This window comes from Homalodisca vitripennis, chromosome 5 (genome assembly GCF_021130785.1).
Source record: "Homalodisca vitripennis isolate AUS2020 chromosome 5, UT_GWSS_2.1, whole genome shotgun sequence".
Classification (NCBI taxonomy): Eukaryota; Metazoa; Arthropoda; class Insecta; order Hemiptera; family Cicadellidae; genus Homalodisca; species Homalodisca vitripennis.
Window position 1 is genome coordinate 979,230 of NC_060211.1, and position 27,987 is coordinate 1,007,216.

Here is a 27,987-nt window from a genome sequence, read left to right on the forward strand (position 1 = left end):
TTGGAAACAACTATGTTTTTTATGAATAAATGTACCTAAACCAGAGGCCAAGACATACACATGTATGAGACACATGGTAGAGCAAACTACTGAACTGGCAGACAGAATGGTGTATTATGAACACCTGCCCTCACAAGCGGGTGTTCAATTCCTCAACAGACTGACCAATCCAATCAAAGATGCTCCAACACCAAAGGCGTTTAAGACTCGCCTAAATAAAACGCTTCTTGGTGTCTCAAGCATTTTATAATGCAGGTGAGTTTTTGGCTTTCAAATGGGAGGCCACCCAATTAGAAGACTGACTCCGCTGTTCGAAGTTGGTTGCATTGGCGATGAATGAAAGAGGTGTGATTGTAAAGATTGTATGTCTGTATGTGTATTATAGTATGAATGACAGAAATTTTAGTATATCCTTATTAATTGACGTTTGCCATACAATGTAATTATTGTCTCAGTAATAAAACAGATTTGATTTGATTTGTCTTTATTGAACACAAAGAAAAACGTATTCAGTTGGTAAGGTTAGGACTAATTATGTAATTTCTTACACCTAACCATAAATTTATAAATGACACTTTTTGTGTAAAACAGAGCCACAATATATTCTACAGTACTGTTGTGCATTCAAAAATGATAATATAAATATGAATAAATAAAATGGAAAGATGGTTCTTTATGAAATTAAAAAATAAATAAATAGATTCAAATAAAAGGAAATTAACAGACATTCTCCCATCACAATTCATATCGTCTCTTTACCCTATGACATGAAACCGTTGACGATTTCATGGCATGAGGCCTGAGACAGATGGTCCTTAACCACCGCTGGAAACCATTCTCGACTACAAATACCTCTGATATGATCCGAGAGATTATTCCAGAGTTAACAAGCAGAGAATATGAATAATTTACTGAAAATATTAGATCTATGAACAGGAATAGACAACAAAGAGGCTCCACGTCGTCGAGTATTACAATTGCTTGTTTCAGAAATAAAAGAAATCCTTTCAGACAAATAAGATGGGGAATAATCATTGTACAAAATGGAAAGTAGTATGCTAAGAGTGTAGAACTGACGGAGAAGATTCAACTTTAGCAGAAGTAATAGATTGATGAAGGGGTCATATCTGATTGATAATAATATGGTCATATCGTCTAAGGTTGAAGATAAAGCGAACACAATATTTATGAGCACATCGTAATCTGTTCGAAAGCTCATGTCATTTATAACTATGTTACAGTAATTGAGATGGCAGAAAATCAGGGTCTTCACTAGCATTATTTTCAAATCCAAGGGTAAATAAATAGCAAATTGTTTAAGACTATGAATACCATCAAATAACCTGCCACAACTTTCATTAAAATTATCGGCCCAACTAAGATTTTTTGTAATAGTAAGTCCAAGATTTTTCACCTTGTCACTGTATAAAAGAGGATGACTGTTCGAAATGAGTGTAGGAGAGTTGTTCAAGTTGATACTGTTCAGAAGTGTGGAAGTCTTGCTTCAGTTAAGTTTCAGTTCATGTTTGAAAGTCTACATTGCAATGGTGTCAATGTCAGCAACAACGTTTAGATAGTTAGAAACGGGAAAGTGACTGTAAATCGTCGGCATATAGGTGAAAAATGAGTGTTTGATCACAGCAATTAATTTGTTGATGTAATGATATTATTATCAATTGAAGGAGAAAATTAAACGAAATGCAAACATAAAAAGTTTTGATTAATATTTTGAAAACTGAAAAAGAAACATTTGTAGTGTTTTTCTTGTTTTACACTAGATTTAAACTAAACATCTAATTGATCCTACAAAATAGCTATAAATATGTTTTCTTGTAATTTGGTTCATTTTGATTGTTCATATACCAAAACATATGTTATACGTAAAAAAAATTATAACAGTAGAATTTTTACTGTGAACGTCCTTATACACGGATGTTGGAATTTTTCAGTAGTTTACTGATATTGGTAGTAAAAGGGTTAAAAGAATTGGAGCAAAATGTTAATAAAATAGCAGAATTATTATTTGTTTTTGGTAGAATAAATCTAGTATTAATAAATTTGAAATTGAATCTACTTTGTAGATTCCGGACACTAGGACTCATAATCTTGATAAGTTGGAAATTATTATGGACTTTTAATAAGGAATTTCTACTTTATTTTTTATTATTTATGCTAAATACTTCAATGAGGTGCACTATTAGAGTTTTGATTTTTTTCATGATTTCCAAAAATAAAATGATATGGATATCATTTAAAACATGTATTGTTAATTATGCTTATTAATTTCTTTATTCTTATATATGCAAATTAACTAAAGAGATTTTACTTGAGTTTCTCATCCAGAACATAACAACAATTAACATATGTACTCATTTTCTTTGACGTATGTACAGATGGACGTGGTTGGTGGTTTAAACAAGCTTCTGACGAGAAAAGTGATGGATTACAAGAAAGCCTAAATTTTTTTATGAGAACTCTAGAAGAAAATGGTCCTTTTGATGGTGTTATGGGATTTTCACAAGGTGCTGCTTTCCTAGCCTTGGCATGCATCTTACTCCAAGACAAATGTACGTTCAATTTATTATTTGTATCGTTATAAGTTATACTCTATTACATTAGAGGTGTGCCAAGTAGCTCCGAGAGCGGAGAAGCCAAACTAGCTCCGGCTCCGTTTGCGGAGCTAGCTCTTTAAAACAGCTCCAGCTCGGCAACCGCTCCGGCGCGATGTGCGGCATCTGTCTGCTCCCTTGTAGATTGGAGCTTATTGCTTGGTTATGATGTTATAAACAGCAAATACTACTGTAAACAAATATGCTAAGGTGCTGACAGTTTTTAATTACTACTTACTTTTTTATAATACGTATTATGAAAATCTAATTTTTTGGGTAAGAAGACTACACGTACATTTTATTTATATTTATTTTCACACTGTAGTAATAAAACATAAAAAATAGTACGGTAACAGAAAATATAAAATAATATACAAATTATTTACACAAGTATTCATGATTTGCATTTAGATACACAAGTTGAGTCACTTTCATGGATTTGATACGTGATCTTCGGTCACTTATTATTATTCCCGTTCGGGAAAAAATTCTTTCACAAGGTACTGACGTACCCACAAACCCCATGTTTATTTTAACGAGTCTGCTGAGATTTGGGTAGACTGCCTCGTGAATCCTCCACCAGGACAGAGGATCGCCTTCCTCTGGGAAGTGGTGGTTCAGCGATGTACCTGTCGATTTCGGCGGTAGCACAATCGTTGGAGTTCCGGGAGTCTGCCTTTGTACAGATTTTTATTACAGAATCAAACATAGAAAATACTGAACATTCTTCTTCTTCAAATTGTGATGGACCAGATTGGTTGGTCAAAGTCAAGATGGTGTACCAGGAGGGGATTGTTCCATTGCGGTGGCAGAAGTGGCGGAAATCATAGCTGCAACGACCGTAATCACATGATTCTTAGCAAACTGTTGACATTTGGTCGTCAGAAAATGCATACAATTTGAACCTTGGGTCCAAAAAGGTATTAAGTACTACTAACTTGTTGTACTCAATGTCATGGTATCTGGCCTGATAACCCCATGAGCAGGTTCTGTACTACCTGTATTGCATCAGGGGTGCAAATTTAGTGTACATAGTTTTTGCTGCAAACATTTGCAGCCCAAGCGTCAAAACAATTATTTGACTTCCAGTGAAGTAGGATTCCCCACCATCTTTGCTGTGACCTCTTCAAATGGTTTTAGGACTTTGCAAAGGTCACTGCAAAAGTTTCCATTCATTAGAAATTAAAGATGGCAAGTCTTTGTCCAGCAATGCCAAAGTGCTTATTAACAGCCTCTTTTAACTGAACAAATCTACAAAGCATGTAATATGTGCTGTTCCATCTCGTACTTACATCTTGAAGTAAGCGTTTAGGGTCTTTAACGCCATTGTTGATTTGGTATTTTAATAGTTTTTCAGTGGCTGCGTTGCTTCTCTTAAAAAATGAGACAATCTTTTTTGCATTTGGTGATTACTGTATCTACCTTTGATATGGCATCTTGAACCACTAGGTTAAGAGTATGTGCATAGCACGGCCAATGACTCCACATTAAAACATTTTTATGGCTCCAACGACATTGGAGGCATTGTCTGTTACAAACAACTAAGATTTTGTCTGAGATTTTATAGAAATTCGTTATTTTCTTGATTTCTTCTTCGGCTAAATGGCTAGAAGTATGTGAGCCCTCCATTAAAATACAGTCTAAGAGAACTGATTTCAACACAAAATCATTGGTAATGAAATGCCCTGTAACAGCTATATACGATTCATTGATCGTAGATGTCCATAGCATCTGTCGTTAAACAGATGTTTTCCACATTTTTCATTAACTCAGCTACTTGAAGCTTACATTTGTCGTACGTGGTGGGTATTAGGTTTTTTGAAACCACTTTCCTTGATGGAATTTCAAAAGAAGGGTTTAAAGCTGTAACGAATTCCCGAAAACCAGAGTCCTTCCACAATAGAAAACGGTTGTGAAAATCTTTGTAAAATAGCTTTAGAAACGCAGCTTCTACCTTTTTTCTTTTGGTTGTTATTCATTTTTTTGGTATAAAACTCGATAGAGTGGTTTGTTTTAGCACTTCCCTTTGGCTTATCTAATTGATTAGAAGGCAACTCACCAGGTTGAGGTTCATTTTCAGTTGCAAAAGTTACTAAATGAAGCGGCTGAAATCGTAGGTCCCAGTGTTGGTTGTAACATTCACATCACGATCACTTACACTTGTTGATTTTGAACTTATAACACTCAAAGTAATTTCCGACATGTTTTCTCTCAATATGCCTCTTCAAATTGTACGTTGATGTACGGTAGCACATAACCAAGCCACAATGTTCACATCTACAGTTTTTAAGGTTAGCATCAATAACTGTAAAATGAGACCAAATTGAACTTGTCTTAGATTTCTGTACTTTTGATGCCATGTTAATTAACTGCACAAAAACCAATCAATACTAGTCATACTCGTAAACCGCACAAAAATATCACTTTTCACTGTGTCTACGTTAGAACTCCTACTGAAACTGAAAACTGGTTTGTTTTGGTTTGTCAACAAGTTGTAGGCCACAGCTGATAGCTCCACAGACGCTCCGAGAGAGTAATTATATGAATATATAAGGTTAGAGCTGGAGCTGTTTCGAGAGTCACGGAGCGCTGCTCCGCTCCGCTCCAGCAGCGGAGCGCTGATTTGAAACAGCTCCAGCTCCAAAGGCACACCTCTATATTACATTATTAAATCTATATTATTAATCTATATTTGTACATTAAAATTCATATGCTCTAGAAAAAGTTAAGTACAATATGAGAGTTGTTCACAAAGTTACCTTCATTTCATACTAGTGCTTGAAGTGAAGATTATGTAATACTATGTTAAATTACACTGCAACTACCAAGTTCAGATCAGTTTACATCTCAGTGTATTGTAAAGAAGACAGTTTTTTTAGATAGTAAAATTAACAGAAGTTATTGAGTAATCCTGCTTAACCCTCAGACTGCCCTTAGTTTTTTCCTTAACCCTCCAAGTGATAGTGGCTCAGTCTGAGCTGTTAGGGATTCTGTCTGAATCGTTAACAGCTCAGACCGAGCCGTAAAATAATAACTAGTATCGGAATTCAGTTAAATTTTATTACGGCTATTTACTTCATTCTTAGTTTGTTTTGTTCCACAGTTAATTATGATTTGTTTCCCGATCAATAAAATATACATCACAAATCAGAGAAGCCTACTTCAGGCAAAAGATGGGTTTTATATCAGTACTTAAATTTATAACAAAAGTTTTTAAATGTTTTAGAAAGTTTAAAACTAGAATTGGTACATTAGTTCAAATGAACAGTCCAGCAAAATTTCATCTAGTATAGTTCTTGTTGACTGTTTCAAAGGGAGTATTCGAAGTTAAGTTATGACCATCTTATGTTTTAGGATATTTTATAAAGTAGATTCATTCTTACCTAATCGCTAAAATCTAAAATGGGGTGAAAAATTATAAAAAAAACAGTCTTAGGACAATTTTCTCACTATAAATGTAAACAAATTGAAAATAACAAATAATGTTTACGCAAAACACTTTAAATTTACAGATTACATTTGACAGGATCATTCAATTACAAATGAGTTGTGTAATAACTCAACTTTGAAGACCAAGATGGGATTTTTTGCAACTTTAAAGACCAGTGGGGCTTAGTCCGGAAGGATTTTCGAAATAATAAATGGCCTATATTCATCCCAGGAACCATGAGAAAGTTCTTGTACAGTTTCAGAACAATCGGTTGAGAAGTTAACATGTGAAAACAAAACAAACAAACAAAGGCACTTTCCCATTTATAATATTATTAGGATGTTAGTTATAGTTTGTAAATATGAGTGAACTAAGCTGTTTGTAAAATACAAGCCTGTAGATATTTCATGTGATGAATCATAGACAATGGACGGAACAGTGATGTAGGCACAAATTTGGAAGGTTTTCCAGCTGCTGATTTATCTTCATCATTGCAATTTTCTGCTTTGTATTCTCTCTTTTCCATTAAAACCATTAAAAAAAGGGGTTACCAAATCAGAAATGAAACGATACATTTCAATCATAATAAATATGGGCTCAAGCCATAATAATTACGAACTTTATTGGACGAGTTGGAAATGTATAATGTCTCGGTTCAGTGGACTGACAAAATGGATCGAGGTCACCAAATCAGAAATGAAACGTTACATTGCAATCATAATAAATATGGGCCTGAGCTATTAAGAATAATTACAAACTTTATTGATCGACTCTGAGGTATTTTTATGACCATTTGAATACTTGTTTTGAAATGTATTTCGTAGCAGGGTAAAATATCTCCATAGAATGAAGAACAGGTGTTCTTTCATTCAGTATATGCTGAATAAGCGGCATGCTCGCTTCGGAGTAATAATTTGAATTATTTGACAGCGAAACGATCTGTGTTCTTCAATCTGAGATGTATAATGGAAAAGGGTTTTTAGAGGATAATCAAGTCGAAACTCCATTCACTTAGAAAGTGGTGATGCATCTATTGACAGTAAGTAACCTACTAAATGAAGGATACCAATTGTATACTGATAATTTATAAACAAAGATGCCACTTGCAGAACAACTTATTCAAAACCAAACTTATATGACAGGAATTATCAATAAAAACTCCAAAGGTATACAGTAGAGTCCCGTTAATCCGACCTAATTGGGACCGAGTCCTATTCGGATTATGTGATTGTTCGGATTAGCCAGAATTACAGAAAAATACGGTTTTAAACTTGAGAATGGGTCTATTTTGTTATAGAATTATCAACATTGTTTATTAAAACATGTTTTCTGACTGTTGCATTGTATTTCTTGACAAATAAACGTGTTTGCGAATACTAAGCACATTTACCGTATTTAGTGTGAGAGTTCTATTGTTAAGCAATGTGAGCGTATGATATTGTACGGGTCCACGGGTTCAATAGTTGTATGAAACTACGTGTCATCCAATAGACTCTCTTCAATGCGACAGAAGACAATAACTGAATTTATGTCTTTTAACAATTAACATTGTACTCAATAATAATATCAGTACCGTAGGTCCAATTTTTGTTTGATTTCACTTCTTAACCCATTCACCTACGTCGACGGAGCCATTCCGCCGCTTCCGCCGCGGGCCCTGCTATACTTCGACGGAGCGCTTCCGCGGCAGTAATAGTTCACTTTAAACTGGACAGATAGCTGCACTAATCAAACTATGTTTCGTTTCTATGGTTACTTGTTTGTTTAGAACAATATTTTTTTCATTAGTTGGCTAAACTGACGTAAACAAAGAATAACAGATGGATTTACCCCATATGATACCTGTTGTTGTTAGTGTCCGTAAAGATGGCTGGTAATAGGTTATGTGACAGTGAAATAAATCGTTTTATGAACGATTCTAATAATTGTAGTGAAGAATTCAGTACCGAAAGTGATCAATCAGATGTGGAATGGGATCGTGTGACACGGGAACAGTTTTAAAACTCCGATATTTTCGATTCAGAAGAGGAATGACCAACTCCTGACATCGGACCGGCAACTGACTTCGTAGGCCTTGTCAATGCAGATAAATTCTTATGAATATAAATATAAATATGGTAGAAGAGTATATAATATAAAAATGATATAATTGTGTGTAAATATACTATGAAATATACAAAACTCTTTTGGTGTGTGACTTCTAAGGACAAATAAGGTAGACTACACAATAATAATTCCATTTCAGGTTTTCATTTTGGGAACAAAATATTGGTGGTGGGCGAAATAAAATTTTATTTAAAAATAAATTTATGTTATTACCGGTATGTTATAGGTTATATCTCATAATAGATACCTTAATAAAGTTTTTTTTTGTTTTTTGTGCAGGGAGTTTTAAATGGTAGGTAAGCTTAAGAAAAACACTGCTAAAAATTTTTTTTTGAAAACAATTATTTACTAGGATTTACTAGAAAGTTACAGCTAAATATCTGCACACCAAAATAATAGGCAAAAATAATGGAATTCCTTGGCCCAACTGTGTGCTAAAATATTAGTAGGTGAATGGGTTAATACAGTAATTTAACTCATACTTAACCTATAAGTTTCAATTTTGGTACTGTATTTAATTTCATTATTTATGTACTGTACCCAATGATTACATAGTATAAAACCTAGATAGGCCATGGGAGGCGCTCGGTGAAGCAGCCTCGACAGCCCGAACCTAGACCAAGATGGCGGCGCGGAGCATGACTCACCCTAGTACCGAGCGCCAACGCCACCCGCTAACCAGTCCAGAGCCGTTGAAATTAATGACATTAATGAAAAAAAAAACAAATAAATTAATGACAACAACAAACTTGCTTCTAGTAATGGTTGTGCAAGTTATAAGAAAGTGTATTGACATTAACTTATTTGTCGGAAACCACAGTGTTGACCAAGAACCGGAACAAAACCATATTATTTTGTTAATGAAAGCGTTGTGTAAGAAGTATTTCACAGTTCGCTTACACAAGTATGCAAAAAATGTTAATGAGTTATTACATAAAAATAAAGTTAGAAGCCATTTAACTAAAGTAGTCTAATAACGTTTTTAGGACAGTAAATTAAAACTCAACAACAGTAAGTTCCTGAGTTAGTTTTAAATCTTTTGTCATTTATTTAACAATGTTCTTTTTCCATTAAGTGTACAGTATTTGCAACTGAAATGAGTTGTTTTCATTATTTGTACCTGACCAAGTTTCCTGAGTCGTATTGAGACTTTTAATAAATGTGTCAAATATAAAACACATAATACAAAATGAAATATACAGGGCGAAAAGTACCTGTTTTGCAAATATTTAAATTATGAACAGTTAAATGTAGTGTTGTAATTAAGTATTTAATAATTATGTAATAGTTAATAATAAGAGTTTTGGTTACAATGATAGGAAGCGGCCTACGGAGCAGTGGCCAGGTTCGGAGTGCAATCCTGACGCGACTAGTGCTGCGGCCGTGTTGAATACGCTTATCTTCAACCTGCCTTCCTGTCCAGAGTATAGTTCGTAAAAAATTTTTATGACAAAATAAGCTAAATTCAAGTGTTTATATACAACTTTGTCGTTTACAAAACTTCTCTACCCAAAAAATAAAAAAAATCCTCGCAGACCAACTTTTTCATGTCACATTTTTAAAAACCATACAACAGTTTTAACTTTAACTTGTAATATTAATTAGTAATAAAATTATTTTATAATTTTAAATTGCACCGTTTCTGTCCAAAACTAATGTTTTGTCTGCATACGAAGTTTTGAAATTTTAACTTCATTGTAAGTCGGTCAAACGACAGTGTATTTGAAAAGCGCCCATTAACATTTTCTCCGTGTAAAGACTGCATTTGACGCTTCTATACTTGACCAAGATGGTGGCGTTGGCTTCAACTGCTTTAATGCTTGTTAGAGTCCACGGCCTATCTAGGTTTTATACTATGTAATCATTGACTGTACCGTACACAATTTGTCTTAATAAAATACTGTATGTCTATTTAATTAAAGTTTTCTTTGTTTATGTACGAAATGATGCACCCATTTTCATTTTTTATGTAATTAGTTCCTATAACTGTTCATTATCGTTATAAATAATTCCTCCTGGACCTGTTCGGATTAACCGACGTTCGGATTACACGTGTTCAGATTAGCGGCACTCCACTGTATATAAAAAATCTTGTCACAAAAATTGGAACCTCTATTATCTGTTTATTACAGAAGGAACAAGATTCTGCTTGTAGGATATAAAGCAGAAGAAAACACATAAACCAGTATGTCTTTTATCAACAGCATTTCCTGCCAGTATTAAAATTATAAGAAGTACAAAATGTGGGATTGAGGCTCCAAAGCCAGACCTAATAAATGAAAACAATTTGTGTATGGGTGTTCTTAATTTCAAGGACAAATCAATTTATCACACAGCATGAACATGCCCAACAAAGAAGTACTGAAAAAAAAAACTTTTCAAAAATTTGGTAAAATTTTTACGTATGGCTTTGCCCAATGCCTACATTATACAAAAATAATACTGATGTACCCCAAAGCAGACATAATTTTATGGGCCATTTTGAGAATTTACTTTGAACTTAAAAAAGGTTGAGGTAAGATTTCAAGTTTAATTTAGCACTACTCAGTATTAAGAATAAGTCTGAACAGATGAGTTAAGAAAAATTGTGTTTTTTAGCGTAAATTTTCAATAAAACTTTGACTTGCCGTTGTTTGACTGCAAGATGGCTGACTGTGACTAGTAACTTGTAAATTGGTGGACATTGGAGAGATATTTTAAGTGGTTTGACGATATTTTTAATAAGTTATTTGTACAGAAAATTATTTTATTTTTACATACCTTTGAGATTTAGTCATTCTAGTGAAGTGTTGTTTTGGTTGAAGGAAAGTATTTAGTGATAAGTAAGGGACAGTCTAGGGTTATCTGCAACTGGACTTTTTACAACTAGTCCTGTACATTCTTGTCTGGTCACATTCCAAACAAGGACCATTCTTATCTCAGACAAGCATTCTTATCTCAGACTAACATTCTGAAGTCTAAGCTGATAAGGAATTGCCAGTTTTGAAAGAAATATCTAGTTCTCCTACTGATCTCACAGCTACTATTGTAGGATTGTTATAAAAAACATTATTCTACTTTAACTATCCTGCTATAAGTAAATCTTAATATATTCAGTATTCTGATATCTTTTTTATTTTTTATAAGTAAATACATTTTAAAGTAAATAATTCTTAGAGAATCTGAAAACCTGATTGTATTCTGTTTGAGTTTATTATGAATACATCTAGGATAAATGACTGTGGAGAATGTGGCAGAAATGCTAGGAGTGCAGCCATTTTTTTACTGGTTTATGTAAGAAATGGATCCATTTTAAATGTGCTGGTTTGGCATACTCAAAAGTAAAAAATATGTCAGACAAAGAAATTCAAGTCTGGATATGTCCAACTTGCAATGAAAAGTTAGATACGAGTTCGTTAAACTCTACTTCTGGTAATGAAGACATTTCACTGGCGACAGAACTAGGCAGTGCCTTTCTGTGAGAAAATGAAACCTTAAAGCAGGAGTTGTATGATATGAAAAATCAAAAGTCTGTACTTGAGCTAGAATTGAAGGACACAATTCAACAACATAAAGAAGCGATGGAAATTATGGCAAGGATGCATAGCAACAAGGAAAGCCAACTTAATTCAATAATAACATCTCTTGAAAAAAAAACTAAAAACTGAAAAACAACTAACAGACAAAATAATAACTCAAGTGGAACAAGAAAGTAACACTGACCTTGGGAATAATATAGACTCTGAGCATCAAAGGATTTTTAACTCTAAACACAACACGAAAGTGCAAGACATCCTTAAGGCAGCCCCACATAGAGACTTTCAAACAACCATTATCCTTCAGGAGTTGGTCTTGTAAAGAAGAAATAAAGAACTTCAATACTGTCGTAACAGTACTGGAACAAGATAAGAAACTTTAGTGGTAGCTTTTTATAGATCTCCAGCAAGTAGCTTTTGTCTATTTTATGATAAACTCCATGATATTTTTTCCTTTCTGAATGGCAACAAAATGAACCTAATTATTGCTGGTGATTTTAATGTAAACTTTCTCATTAACCATGTGGAAACCAAAGAACTCCTCAACTTGATCAATAGCTTTGGACTTAATATTACTGTCTCAGAAATGACTAGACCAGGGCTTGGTGCTAGTGAAACCTTGGGTAGCTGTATTGACAATCTACTGACTACTGTTCACCTAGACAGAGTACACTCTTCAGTTATTCACACGGCTGCTTCCGATCATCTGACCATCCTCTTCGAGGCGTTCTTGGAGTATAAAATACCACAGACTGTCTCTGAAAAGTCAATAATTAGACCCATTTGTTCCATTGGTACCTCATTTTTTTATCATATCTTAACCTTATAAATTGGAATGATGTATACCGTTTAGAATCTGATATTAATTCTAAGTTCAAGCTCTTTCTGGATCTGTTTATGTGGGCACTAAACTGTGTTGCCTCTTAAGACTAAAAAACCGAAAAGTAAGAATTTTAATGTTTCTTGGTACCATGATAGCCTAGTAAAATAAAACACATTATAATTAATAACACCAACTCTGAGAGTAACACTGAATTCAAAATTAGTTACAAGAAACTTAAAATAGTGTATAAGAATGAAATTCGAAAGGCCAAACTTAATTATAATAATGGTGTAATTGACAATGCTGTAAATAAGAGTAGAGCTGCTTGGGGTTTAATAAATCAAACAGCCAGACCTAATAGTAAATCAGTGAGTTCTTCTGTGACACTGGTAACCCAATAGTTTTAATGATTATTTTGTTTGTTCAATTGAAGATACATGTAATAATATCCCCACTAGTGATAATACATTTTCTTTTTATCTTAACAGGTATTCCAACTTGACCCTTCCATATGTTGATTTTAATTTTGTTGAATTTAAAGTCGGAGATGTTTATGCAGCTATAGTTTAAATAACAGTACATGCTTAGACTGTTTTGGTGTAAATGCTCCAATCTTGAAATTATGTGCTGCCTATATTTGTGAAGTATTAACTTACCTATTTAATGAATGTATTAAGTCTGGTATTTTTCCTGATGTATTGAAAGTTAATAAAGTTATTCCAGTACATAAAAAGGGGCCTAGAGATCAAATCTGTAACTATAGACCAATTTCGATAATTCCAGTTGTGTCAAAGGTTTTGGAACGTCTAGTTCACAAGCAGGTAGTTTATTATCTGGAAACTAATGGGTTAATTAGTAACTGTCAGTTTGGGTTTCGGGCCAAACGGAGCACTACTGCAGTTCAGTCTTTTGTAAATGACTGTTTTGAGAGTTTGGAACTGAAAAATGCTGTTAATTTTAGATCGTATGACCTTTCCAAGGCCTTTGACACGGTCGACCATAGAATCCTAATAAGTAAGTTGAGCTACTATGGTTTCAGTCAACTTGCTGTACATGTTTTCAAACCATATCTCTCCAATAGGAGTCAATATGTTTATTTAAATGGTTCTATTTCTGAAACTCGCCCTGTTAATTATGGAGTTCCACAAGGCTCCATTTTAGGTCCAACTCTATTTATTGCATATATAAATAACTTGCCTTCTAATCTTGGCGAGAGCGGTGTAAGCACTTATTTATTTACTGATGACCTGGGGCTTATAGTCAGCTCTAAATCAGACGTTGAATGTAAAAGTATTAATGGTTCTAAGACGATTATAAACGACTGGTGTGCAGCTAACAAGTTATGTGTTAATAACAAAAAAATTCAGGATTTACAAATAACACTAGCTCATAGGCCCAGTGAAAATAATTTCAGTCTCAAGTTTCTTGGAGTACACATCCAATCTAATCTTAAATGGCAAGCTCACATAGATTATGCTACTTCAAAGATTGCTCGGGGCATTTTCTTAATTAGATCTCTAAAGGGTGTTATTTCCTCAGACCTTCGGCTGCATATATACTATGCTTATGTCCACAGTTTTCTAACCTATGGGATTGTTTTGTGGGGTTACTCACAAGCTGCAAGCAAGCTATTTATTCTACAAAAAAGAGCTGTAAGGCTGCTATGTAATGTAGGAAACCGTGAACACTGTAAACCTCTTTTTATAAAACTTAATATTTTAACACTGCCTTCTATTTATATATTATATGTGCTCCTGTATGTAAAAAATAATTTTAACTATCTCTCTAACCATAGTAATATCCATAGTTACTATACACGTAATAGAAATAATCTAGTAATAACAAAATGTAATTTTTCAAGTACCCAATCCAGTTTCAAGTATCAAGGAATTAAGCTGTACAATGCACTGCCTTCAGATATAAAAGAATTAAGTAGAACTAATTTTAAGAACTGTGTAAAAAAATTGTTACTCAAATCTTACCTGTACAGTGTTAATGATTTTTATACTGTATTAAGAGACAATAGTCTAGACTATTTTAGACTAGTTATTTGACATTGTTAAATATGTATGTACATTACATCTTGACAATAAATGATTTGATTTGTTTCGTACTGGATTGAGATAGAGACCTCTAGTCTGTGGCATTGTTCTTCTTTTATAAAGACCTTTAAAATGAAGTGTCATTTGATGGGGGTTTGCATTTAAAAATTTTGACTTGATCCCCAATCCCCCATTTTGGGTCGAGAGGCCAAGTTCTCATGTAGCGCAAAATCATCATTAGTCATTATATAACTACCCCCCAAAGGATTTTGGTTTTTTTAATTCTGTTCAAAAGTTAGAAGGGGGGTGGGACTTTTGGGACACCCGGTAGGTATATAGTAATATTTTGTTAAAAACCATAAAACACGTACAAAAACAAAAAAGTGGGTGGAACTATTTTTTCTTTTCTAAAATTACTCTGCTGTCATTGAATAATAAAAAAACCAGTTTTGTGTTCGGCAACTCTTTCCGATGGTATATGAATCATGCTGATCTTAATTGTTTATGTATTATAACAAATGAAATAAGACAGGTAGTCCAAATCAACGGATATCCGGTGTTTAAGGAACGGAAATAAACAACGGATATCTGTTGAACGGCAGTCAGAGGGTTAATTTAATACATTTGATTTTACTTATTATTTTTTATTACCAGTCAATTCAAGCCCAACTAAAAATCCAAGCATTTTTCCCACTACTTTTGGTAAACGTTCTGACCAAACTAAAAATGTAGAAAACTCAAACTCCTTCCAAATCGACTGAAAATTAGAAGTAAAGACAAAAGTTATGGACCACGGGATGCTAGGAGATAAGACTTGGAAACGTCTTTAACATTGGCCGCTGAAGCTACTATTTTGTTGCAGGAGAATATAGAACTAAAGAACAACGTCCAAAATTGTAATAGCCAGATATCTGTACTTGAAATTAAAACACTAGGCTTGGAGGCAAAAATCGAGGAACTCACAGAATTAGAATCCAAACATGTTCAGAAAATTGAAACTCTCCTCAACAAACTAGAAAACCTAGAACAGCAACTCGAAAAATGTAAAAAAGATAAAATTGAACAGCAAACTATTTTTGAGGAATATCACCTAAAACAAACCAAAATGCTTAATAATTACTCTAATAAAATAAATGAACAGGAAAAAATCATTTTAAAATTAAAAAGGGTAGCAGAGGCCTCCCACACCCATGACTTAAAATCTTTCAATAATATGGAAACACTAAACAACTGGCACATATCCTATGCTTAGCAAAAACATACACTTTGACTCTACGTTTCTATTAGATATTGCTTGCATCAAAAAGAAGCAGGACCTGATGGAACAATCAATAATAGAACTGAGAAATAAAATGAACAGCCCATCTACAACAGTTCTTGAACCTGACGTCAAGAAGAGGCAAGACAAAACAAGACTAGATTATAAGGTAGCCCATACCCAAATGAAGCTACACAAATGTTTAAACTCTAGTGCCAAATCAACCCCAAAACTAAATAAAAATATTACACAAAAACAAGTTCAATCACCTCGGAACTTTTTCAGTGTTTCACTGCAAGTTCAAAAATTGAAAGATTCCAAAGCGACAGTAGACTCTGCTAACAAGCCGGCCATGGTAAGTGAAGAAGCTTACCAAACTTCATTACTTCATCTGAATGATTCTCCTTTGACCAGATTTTACAGAAGAGTGGGGGATCTAGACAAACCTCGTCACAAAAACTGAACGATCTTCCAGTGACACAGGGTCTCTCTACTGAAACCGACCAGATCTTACAGAAGAGTGGGGGAGCCAGCCAAACCAAAAAACTGACCAACTCACAAGACTACTACATAAATCCATCTGACCAACTTTCTTCACCACTCACCCCTGCGCACAATAGTCATTACATAATAACACAAGCACAGGTTGATTTCCCAAACAACTATTCGCCACCAAAACAATGGAGGGATGGCCAAATACATCAAAATAAGAATTTTTAGACCTTTACCCAAGAAAAACGAGCAAATTCAAAACTATGATATTTCTAAACTCTGCCCACCCAGCAAACAGTCTAACCTACACACAAAACAACAAGTTCAAATAAATTCAAGAAGTAAACTTACAAATCAGCTTAACTTCTTCCACCAAAATATGGACAGGATGACAAACAAAATTGAAAGACTGGAACACCTTTTGCATAGCACTAACCCGGACTTTGTAATTCTTACAGAACATGGACTAAAAAGCAATGTAATAAACCATGCCAAGTTGGCTGATTACTCACTTATCAGTGCATATGGAAGGAAAGAACATATCAAAGGAGGGGTTGTTATTTATAGGCATAACAATATAGCCAACAAAACTGAAAATTTAGAGATTGAAGAGTACAGCTTAGAAATGGTATATGAGGTAACGGCAGTAAAAATGCACATAAACAAGAAGAAGAGCTTGTTCCTCCTTGGAGTGTATCGACCACCTTGTGCTGACATTGATACATCACTACAAGTTCTGGCAGATGCCCTCGACAGCCTTCCTACTCAGAGAAATGACACACTTATCATGGGGGATATTAACATTAACAGTTTAGACGAGGCCTCTAGAGAATCCGTTGCACTAAATGCGCTACTGGCTGGTTACAACATAAGAAGACTTGATCTCCCAGCCACAAGAATCTCAGAGACCTCAGTGTCCTCAATTGATATGGTGTGTTCAAACATTCATGACAGGATTAAAGTAGTGGTCTCTCACACAGGTCTATCAGACCACACAGGACAATACTGCACACTGGACTTTCCAAAAATGAAAGCAGAAACGACATACACTTCTAGACGGAATTTTAACTACAACAATCTGGTGTTTTTAAAAAATAAACTCTCCCTTGTTACCTGGGAATCTGTTTTGACAGCAAATGATGTGGAAGAGGCCTACTTTAACTTCAATCAAACGCTCCAGTTTGCACTTGACGATGCATGTCCAAAAAAAAGATCTCGGACTACACAAAAAAGGGATAAACGACTGAGGTATGATGAAGAAATTATGACACTTAAAAAGGAGTTTTTAAAAGCGCAAGACAGATTTCTCCTAACTGGCCATCCCGATGACAAGAAGACAGCCACAGATAAAAAGAAATCCTACGACCAAAAATTAAAGAAAGCAAGGCAGGAAACATGTGCTGCATACATTGAACAAGCAGAAAACAAAGCCAAAGCCATATGGGACACCATCAATAGTGAGAGGAAAGGGAGGAAAGAACTTGACAACAATCCTACAATAGAACTAAATGACAGTGGAATAAAATTTACTGACCCTACAGATGTAGCAAATCGCTTTAATTATTATTTTGTAAACATAGCTGAGGAAACACTAAAACAGAACAAAATATATAACACACCACCAATAATTCAAAATCTTCCAGCTACCACAGACAATACTCTTACTTCTTTATGTCCAACAACACCTGACGAGATAGGCAGAACCATTCAATCATTAAAGAACTCCACATCCTCAGGCATCGATTAAATATCTTCAAAAATCCTGAAAACATGTGCAGATGAGCTAATATCGCCTCTAGTGAAGATCGTCAACATGTCCATGGCAGAGGGCACTTTTCCATCCAAGTTGAAGATAGCCAAGGTATTTCCAAAACACAAGCAAGGGGACCATGTATTTTGAGCCATGTATTTTGATTTTGATTTCTGAAGTCTAATGGAATTAATTATAATTTGGTAATAAAATTAATTTAAATAATATTAAACCTATTTTTTAACTATGTTAAGATTTTGAAAATAATTTACATTAAAAGGATTGTATATATGTACAACTAATATAACATCACCTTAAATTTATTTATTAAGAATGACGCATTCATGTACATTTTATGTATGTCTTGAATAAAGATATTATTGATTGATTGATTGATTGACCTACAAAACATTTCTAACTACCGACCTATCTCACTGCTCTCATCTGTCTCGAAACTTATTGAGAAGATTGTTAAAGTAAGACTCCAGGAACATCTTAGTCAAAACCAATCATTGACAGACAGCCAACATGGGTTCGTTACTGGAAAATCAACCACAACTGCACTGATAGACCTTGCTGAGTATATAATTGAGAACATAGAAAATGGCAACACTATCACCAGCCTGTATCTTGACCTAAGCAAGGCTTTTGACTGCCTGGGACATGACCTTATTCTAGCTAAACTTCAAAATTTAGGAATCCAACGAACAGCACTAAAATGGTTTGCAAGTTATCTAAAAGGACGAAGCCAAATAGTAGAACTAAAACACACAACAAGAGGATTTACAAGTACTGTCAGATCTGAATTGGTACCGACTAATAGAGGAGTTCCCCAGGGCTCTGTCCTGGGGCCAATTCTGTTTGTGCTGTTTATTAATGATTTTCCAGAACATCTAGAGGAATACAGTAAGATGGTCACGTATGCGGATGACACTGTGCTGCTTACTGCAAACAGAAATGTAGATCAACTAGAAGTGAACACTTTTATTGCCTTCAATATGACACAAGACTGCTGTATGAAAAATGACTTAGTTCTCAATGAAAGTAAGACCAAGCAAATGTCATTTGGGAATAAAAAGTCTACAGTATCTGAAATGCCCAACCTGACAGCAGCTAACAAAATCAAACATCTAGGTGTCATACTTGATGAAAATTTATCCTGGAATAATCAAGTCGACAATCTCTGCCTAAAACTCGGGTCAGCTCTCTATGCCATAAAACGAATCAAGGTAACTAGTACACCTGATGCAACAAGGACTGCATACTATGCATTGTTTGAAAGCCATTTATGCTATGATATTACTGTCTGGGGTGGATCCACTATGGGCAATCTCAACCGCGTCCTGGGTATGCAGAAAAGGGCAATCAGAGTAATAGCAGGCTTAAGTCCAAGACAAAGCTGTAGAGATGTTTTCAAGAACCTGAACATCCTTACGGTCACTTTCATCTACATCCTAGATACTGTCCTTTACTGTGTGACCAAAGACCCCCCTAAACAAAGTGACTTGCATGAATACAACACCAGATATGCAGGAAACTATGTGCTGCCAGGTCACAGAACAGCCATGTATGAAAGGAAACCATTGTATGCAGGTGTGAAGATGCTAAACAAGATACCAGACCACTTGAAAGCTGGAGGCTCTGTGCTGATGAAGAGGAAGCTACAGAGATGGTTTTTTACACCCTAAATGAATTCTTTATGGGGAGACCCCACATAACACTGAAGAAGCTTTTTCATTTCACTTTGTACCTATTGTACTAATTTGACTTAAATTTGACGCCGTAACATTTCTTGAAGAAATTGTAATAAAGGATATTGTCTATTGTTTAGCCAAAGATTCTCACCAACTAGGTGCAGTTGGATTTGACAGATTAAGTGCTACTCTATAGTGACATGTTCTTGGAATGGATGAACAATTAATGGGGGGTAAAAGTGGTTGGCGAACCATAGCTCAAAAAACATTAGCTCAATAAGAGAATTAAAAGTCGTGGAAGTTATCAACTTTTTTCTGCAGAATTTTGGATTATTTTTACGACATAGTTAAGTTGAGACCTGGTTATCTTGCATCGTGAAAGCTGAATTGCCTCCCTCTTTTAATAATAACAATTCGAAACATTGGAATTTGGACATTTATTTTATGAGAACATTATAAAAAACTAGTGTACTACATTGTAGTAAATTATTTAATGTGGATACAAATAATGTGAATAACTATAGATTAGATAGAATTATTTTTTCTGTAATGTGAATATAACAATGTTAAGATTTATTTTTGCATTTTTTATAAGTAAAGTTACTTTATAGACTGCTATTGCATATATTACGAATTCATTAAGATTAAAGGCTAGGAATATACCCTCCACAACACAAAACAATTAGATTAAAATAGGGTTAGATATTCTGTATAGTTATGCTAACATGTCATACAATCATTCAAATTATATTCCTAATTTGAAATATGAAATGTAATTTTTTATTTATTTTCAGTGTCCTCTTCATCAGTGAAGTTCGTCATCTTTGTGGCTGGATTCAAGTCCCATATACCGTTTCATACAAAATTCTACGATACTCAAACAAAAATTAACATTCCATCTCTACATGTGATTGGAGATACGGATGAAGTTATTAGTTCAAGTGAGTTTTAAATTGTTAACTGTGTTAAATTCATTATTTGCTTATCTGTGAATGTATAATTTTCTGTATTAACATGATATTGATGAATTACAAATAAATTATTGTGATCCTCAATTGAAATCCAGACAATTTACATGCGGTTGAAGTGTAACAGTTCAAGTGTAATAAAGTGAGATGTCAAATACTGTTCTCAAGGGGGAGAGTCTACACAGTACAAATATTGATTACTTTCAGATTAATGGTGTTGGTATTTATTGCTATTAGTAATAACTATTAAGAATGGTTAGTATAGTAGTATACAAATAGGTTTACCATGGCTCTTAGGGATTCTATTTGTTTTAAAATAAAAAAAAAATTGAAAATATTTATCAGTTATTATAAATTGATACATGCACTGTAGTTTACACTTATTATGCTTTCTTGTGTTTTAATTGTTTATATGCATAGTGTAGGAGTTGCACATGGTTGCTACCATCTCACATGTTAACTCATTCGCTGCGGAAACATACGTTAAAGAGAACGCAATAAAATAAAAATTCATATAAACTTATTGTAAGTGTTCTGTAGATCAGAATATGGTTCCATTTGTAGTAAAAGTGGTCTTTCCGTTAATAACGGATGTTTTGTTAACTGCCGGAGTGTAACCCGTATATTTTGATATTTTCTGTCACACTCCACTGCCGTGTCTCAGTCACAGTTATCTTTTTTCTTATTTAAAAACTGCCTTTTTCAATGTTCAACGTTTATGTTACACATTTATTACAAATATTAGACATTAAACATTTTTATATAGATATTTACTACACCCCCCTCAACCACCCATAACTCAGCAAAATTTACAAGTTTTCATGGTATGTTTGGAGACACTTCTCAACACCATACCAGGTTGGTCAGGGCAGGTCTCACGGTAGTAAGATGTATTTACTTCTTTTCCCATCTTTCCATCACATGCAACATATTTTCCTTTGTAGCTGGTTTCTGTTGTCTCGAGCAGTGTTTTTCTTAATCTTATGTGCAGTTTGACGTAGTCTCTTTTGTGCTGGAGATTACCAGTTCTACTTGCGCCGGCACTAACGATCTAATCACTTGTAATCTGAAATCATATAATGTCTTCTTTAGTCTGTACATATTGTGTAAGCCATGGGAATTCAACAACAACATTTGTGTAATGTGGATGACAATATTTTTATACCATCGCATCAACATTCTGTCACAGGGGTAGTAACTCATAAATGCATTATATTTTATAATGGGGAGAGGCTTTAGTTTATTTTTACCTCTTGTTCAAGAATCTACCATCTCGTATTCGTGCTCTGTAGAGATGTACGTCATGACCCACTTGTCCTTCCATTTGTCAATCATAACGCTATTCCCATCTCTGGCAATTGTTTCATCAGTTGGGACAAGTTTAAGGTCTTGCCACAAAGTTCCTGTTGAATAGGTTTGTGTGCGAGGAGCCTAGAGGACAAACTATAGCTATAATAAAAATTGTCCACTTAGACAGAGTGCCTGTTCCATAATTTTCTTCAACAAATGTATGACTACTTTTTCTGTGTCTCTTCCCTCCAATAATTTCATCACCAGAATCAGCACAGACCAATAATTTCAAAATTAGTTCTTGATGCTCAGTCAATGTATAAAGTTTGATATTTATGGTGTTTACCTTTAATATACTGGCGAAAAAAACAACCTCCCACACTACAGGACTATCACTTTATCGAGAGATAATTCTTTTTGAGGGTACTAAACCTGATTAATTTTATAGTTAAAATAATTCACTACCTGTTCCATTTTTTTGATTTAGTTCTCCTTTTGTACCTCGTTCTGCTCTATGCTACAGTGAAGGCAATGGAAAATGTTCATACTTTTTCTGAAGTACTGTAGACCAAATAGTGGATCAATTTTCTAGTAATCTTGAATTCTGTTTAGGCGAATTGTACCCATATTTGCAGTACTAAAGCAATAAAAACTTTTTGGGTATCAGAGTAGGTTTGAAATAAACCTAAAGAGCATAATTCATTATTTAAGTATACTTAAAAATTTTTTCAAGGAAATCAATGTCAACCAAAAGGTTAAACCAATCAATAGGTTTCCCCTCACCTGGTATGGGCACTAATAACATGTCAGTTCTCGTAAACTCGATTGATCTCATGCATGTCTTTGTTATAGATCATTGAGGAGTAATGTAATAAATGTGTAGATCTTCATCAGGTTCACTATTTCTCCATATCCATCATCAGTGTCGTTGGATTCACCATCCATAACCTGTTGAACATCATAGTCTTCATTCAAATCGCTGTCTAAATTTTCAACATTATGCATTATTTCACCGGCTTGCAAAACAGATGGTCCAGGTAGGGCAGGATCCATTGTGTCGTATTAAGCAAGTCAATAAACACAAATACACTAAAATAAGTTACTATCACTTCCACGAAGCACAGTGTAAACACGACAAAAATGGTGAGCAACTATAGTAGGGTCTAGCAGAGGTATTTGAAACTAAGGCCTACATCTGTTCTGTTAGTTCCACTCCATTCTGCCACCGTGTAGGGTGCCACTTGTCAGACCCAGTCTGATTATTGTGTAAACACTGATAATAAAAACACTTTATACCGCTATATTATTATATATGTTTCTGAAATAAAACCCTTAAAAATAGTGTGTGTTATTTTATAAGTTAGCTGTAAACCCAAAAATTCTCAAAAACCAAACCAACATAATCCTATATGAATACAAATTTGAACAACTATGCGGGAAAGGTCCCAACTGACTTCAACAGATAGCTAAGCAACAAAGAGGCTTAAAGTTTGCAATTGCATTGTTAATTGCCGGTGTGTATCCCACAGTGAATGTTAATGAGCATGACTCATCCAATCATTCAATAGATCAGGAACAGTCTAAATGTTTATGTTTCTTATATACTTGTTTGCATTTATTGGGTCAGTGTTAGGAAACCCTATTGCTCGAGGGGATGGACAGATTTAATTTCTATCTGCTTGTATCTCAAGAACGAACTGACCCACAAACTTCAAATTTTGCATGAAGCTTCATTACTATAAAGGATACCCAGAGTTTATTAGTGATACATGTCACTTCATAGCATTTATTGGGTCAGTGTTACTTAGTGTCGAGGGGCTGGACAGATTTAATTTCTATCTGCATGTATCTCAAGAACGAACTAACCCACAAACTTCAAATTTTGCATAAAGCTTCATTACTATAAAGGAAACCCAGAGTTTATTAGTGATACATGTCACTTCAAAGCATTTATTGGGTCAGTGTTAGTGTCGAGGGGCTGGACAGATTTAATTTCTATCTGCATGTATCTCAAGAACGAACTGACCCAAAAACTTCAAATTTTGCATGAAGCTTCATTACTATAAAGGAAACTCAGAGTTTATTAGTGATACATGTCACTTCATAGCATTTATTGGGTCAGTGTTAGTGTCGAGGGGCTGGACAGATTAAATTTCTATCTGCATGTATCTCAACAACGAACTGACCCACAAACTTCAAATTTTGCATGAAGCTTCATTACTATAAAGGAAACCCAGAGTTTATTAGTGATACATGTCACTTCATAGCATTTATTGAGTCAGTGTTAGTGTCGAGAGGCTGGACAGATTTAATTTCTATCTGCATGTATCTCAAGAACGAACTGACCCACAAACTTCAAATTTTGCATGAACCTTCATTACTATAAAGGAAACTCAGAGTTTATTAGTGATACATGTCACTTCATAGCACTTATTGGGTCAGTGTTAGTGTCGAGGGGCTGGACAGATTTAATTTCTATCTGCATGTATCTCAAGAACGAACTGACCCACAAACTTCAAATTTTGCATGAAGCTTCATTACTATAAAGGAAACCCAGAGTTTATTAGTGATACATGTCACTTCATAGCATTTATTGGGTCAGTGTTAGTGTCGAGGGGCTGGACAGATTTAATTTCTATCTGCATGTATCTCAAGAACGAACTGACCCACAAACTTCAAATTTTGCATGAACCTTCATTACTATAAAGGAAACTCAGAGTTTATTATGATACATGTCACTTCATAGCATTTATTGGGTCAGTGTTAGTGTCGAGGGGCTGGACAGATTTAATTTCTATCTGCATGTATCTCAAGAACGAACTGACCCACAAACTTCAAATTTTGCATGAAGCTTCATTACTATAAAGGAAACTCAGAGTTTATTAGTGATTCATGTCACTTCATAGCATTTATTGGGTCAGTGTTAGTGTCGAGGGGCTGGACAGATTTAATTTCTATCTGCATGTATCTCAAGAACGAACTAACCCACAAACTTCAAATTTTGCATAAAGCTTCATTACTATAAAGGAAACCCAGAGTTTATTAGTGATACATGTCACTTCATAGCATTTATTGGGTCAGTGTTAGTGTCGAGGGGCTGGACAGATTTAATTTCTATCTGCATGTATCTCAAGAACGAACTGACCCACAAACTTCAAATTTTGCATGAAGCTTCATTACTATAAAGGAAACTCAGAGTTTATTAGTGATACATGTCACTTCATAGCATTTATTGGGTCAGTGTTAGTGTCGAGGGGCTGGACAGATTTAATTTCTATCTGCATGTATCTCAAGAACGAACGGACCCAAAAACTTCAAATTTTACATGAAGCTTCATTACTATAAAGGAAACTCCGAGTTTATTAGTGATACATGTCACTTCATAGCATTTATTGGGTCAGTGTTAGTGTCGAGGGGCTGGACAGATTTAATTTCTATCTGCATGTATCTCAACAACGAACTGACCCACAAACTTCAAATTTTGCATGAAGCTTCATTACTATAAAGGAAACCCAGAGTTTATTAGTGATACATGTCACTTCATAGCATTTATTGGGTCAGTGTTAGTGTCGAGAGGCTGGACAGATTTAATTTCTATCTGCATGTATCTCAAGAACGAACTGACCCACAAACTTCAAATTTTGCATGAACCTTCATTACTATAAAGGAAACTCAGAGTTTATTAGTGATACATGTCACTTCATAGCACTTATTGGGTCAGTGTTAGTGTCGAGGGGCTGGACAGATTTAATTTCTATCTGCATGTATCTCAACAACGAACTGACCCAAAAACTTCAAATTTTACATGAAGCTTCATTACTATAAAGGAAACTCAGAGTTTATTAGTGATTCATGTCACTTCATAGCATTTATTGGGTCAGTGTTAGTGTCGAGGGGCTGGACAGATTTAATTTTTATCCGCATGTATCTCAAGAACGAACTGACCCACAAACTTCAAATTTTGCATGAAGCTTCATTACTATAAAGGAAACCCAGAGTTTATTAGTGATACATGTCACTTCATAGCATTTATTGGGTCAGTGTTAGTGTCGAGGGGCTGGACAGATTTAATTTCTATCTGCATGTATCTCAAGAACGAACTGACGCACAAACTTCAAATTTTGCATGAAGCTTCATTACTATAAAGGAAACCCAGAGTTTATTAGTGATACATGTCACTTCATAGCATTTATTGGGTCAGTGTTAGTGTCGAGGGGCTGGACAGATGTAATTTCTATCTGCATGTATCTCAAGAAAGAACTGACCCACAAACTTCAAATTTTGCATGAAGCTTCATTACTATAAAGGAAACTCATAGTTTATTAGTGATACATGTCACTTCATAGCATTTATTGGGTCAGTGTTAGTGTCGAGGGGCTGGACAGATTTAATTTCTATCTGCATGTATCTCAAGAACGAACTGACCCACAAACTTCAAATTTTGCATGAAGCTTCATTACTATAAAGGAAACTCAGAGTTTATTAGTGATACATGTCACTTCATAGCATTTATTGGGTCAGTGTTAGTGTCGAGGGGCTGGACAGATTTAATTTCTATCTGCATGTATCTCAAGAACGAACTGACCCACAAACTTCAAATTTTGCATGAAGCTTCATTACTATAAAGGAAACTCAGACTTTATTAGTGATACATGTCACTTCATAGCATTTATTGGGTCAGTGTTAGTGTCGAGGGGCTGGACAGATTTAATTTCTATCTGCATGTATCTCAAGAACGAACTGACCCACAAACTTCAAATTTTGCATGAAGCTTCATTACTATAAAGGAAACTCAGAGTTTATTAGTGATACATGTCACTTCATAGCATTTATTGGGTCAGTGTTAGTGTCGAGGGGCTGGACAGATTTAATTTCTATCCGCATGTATCTCAAGAACGAACTGACCCACAAACTTCAAATTTTGCATGAAGCTTCATTACTATAAAGGAAACTCAGAGTTTATTAGTGATACATGTCACTTCATAGCACTTATTGGGTCAGTGTTAGTGTCGAGGGGCTGGACAGATTTAATTTCTATCTGCATGTATCTCAAGAACGAACTGACCCACAAACTTCAAATTTTGCATGAAGCTTCATTACTATAAAGGAAACTCAGAGTTTATTAGTGATACATGTCACTTCATAGCATTTATTGGGTCAGTGTTAGTGTCGAGGGGCTGGACAGATTTAATTTCTATCTGCATGTATCTCAAGAACGAACTGACCCACAAACTTCAAATTTTGCATGAAGCTTCATTACTATAAAGGAAACTCAGAGTTTATTAGTGATACATGTCACTTCATAGCATTTATTGGGTCAGTGTTAGTGTCGAGGGGCTGGACAGATTTAATTTCTATCTGCATGTATCTCAAGAACGAACTGACCCACAAACTTCAAATTTTGCATGAAGCTTCATTACTATAAAGGAAACTCAGAGTTTATTAGTGATACATGTCACTTCATAGCATTTATTGGGTCAGTGTTAGTGTCGAGGGGCTGGACAGATTTAATTTCTATCTGCATGTATCTCAAGAACGAACTGACCCACAAACTTCAAATTTTGCATGAAGCTTCATTACTATAAAGGAAACTCAGAGTTTATTAGTGATACATGTCACTTCATAGCATTTATTGGGTCAGTGTTAGTGTCGAGGGGCTGGACAGATTTAATTTCTATCTGCATGTATCTCAAGAACGAACTGACCCACAAACTTCAAATTTTGCATGAAGCTTCATTACTATAAAGGAAACTCAGAGTTTATTAGTGATACATGTCACTTCATAGCATTTATTGGGTCAGTGTTAGTGTCGAGGGGCTGGACAGATTTAATTTCTATCTGCATGTATCTCAAGAACGAACTGACCCACAAACTTCAAATTTTGCATGAAGCTTCATTACTATAAAGGAAACTCAGAGTTTATTAGTGATACATGTCACTTCATAGCATTTATTGGGTCAGTGTTAGTGTCGAGGGGCTGGACAGATTTAATTTCTATCTGCATGTATCT

At 34.8% G+C, this 27,987-nt stretch overlaps 2 protein-coding genes across 2 annotated transcripts in view; one reads left to right on the forward strand and one right to left on the reverse strand.

Moving 5' to 3' along the window:
- The window catches only part of LOC124361714 (centrobin-like), a 127,882-nt gene extending 116,846 nt beyond the window's left edge, over positions 1-11,036 (reverse strand). Inside the window, exon 1 of the mRNA XM_046815638.1 lies at positions 10,906-11,036. Within this exon, the coding sequence (XP_046671594.1) occupies positions 10,906-10,922 (17 nt within the window). The 5' untranslated portion in view covers positions 10,923-11,036. The remainder of the gene's footprint in view (positions 1-10,905) is intronic.
- The window catches only part of LOC124361715 (esterase OVCA2), a 50,476-nt gene that overhangs the window by 11,859 nt on the left and 10,630 nt on the right, over positions 1-27,987 (forward strand). Inside the window, exons 3-4 of the mRNA XM_046815640.1 lie at positions 2,394-2,567; positions 20,514-20,660. Coding sequence (XP_046671596.1) covers positions 2,394-2,567; positions 20,514-20,660 — 321 coding nt within the window. The remainder of the gene's footprint in view (positions 1-2,393; positions 2,568-20,513; positions 20,661-27,987) is intronic.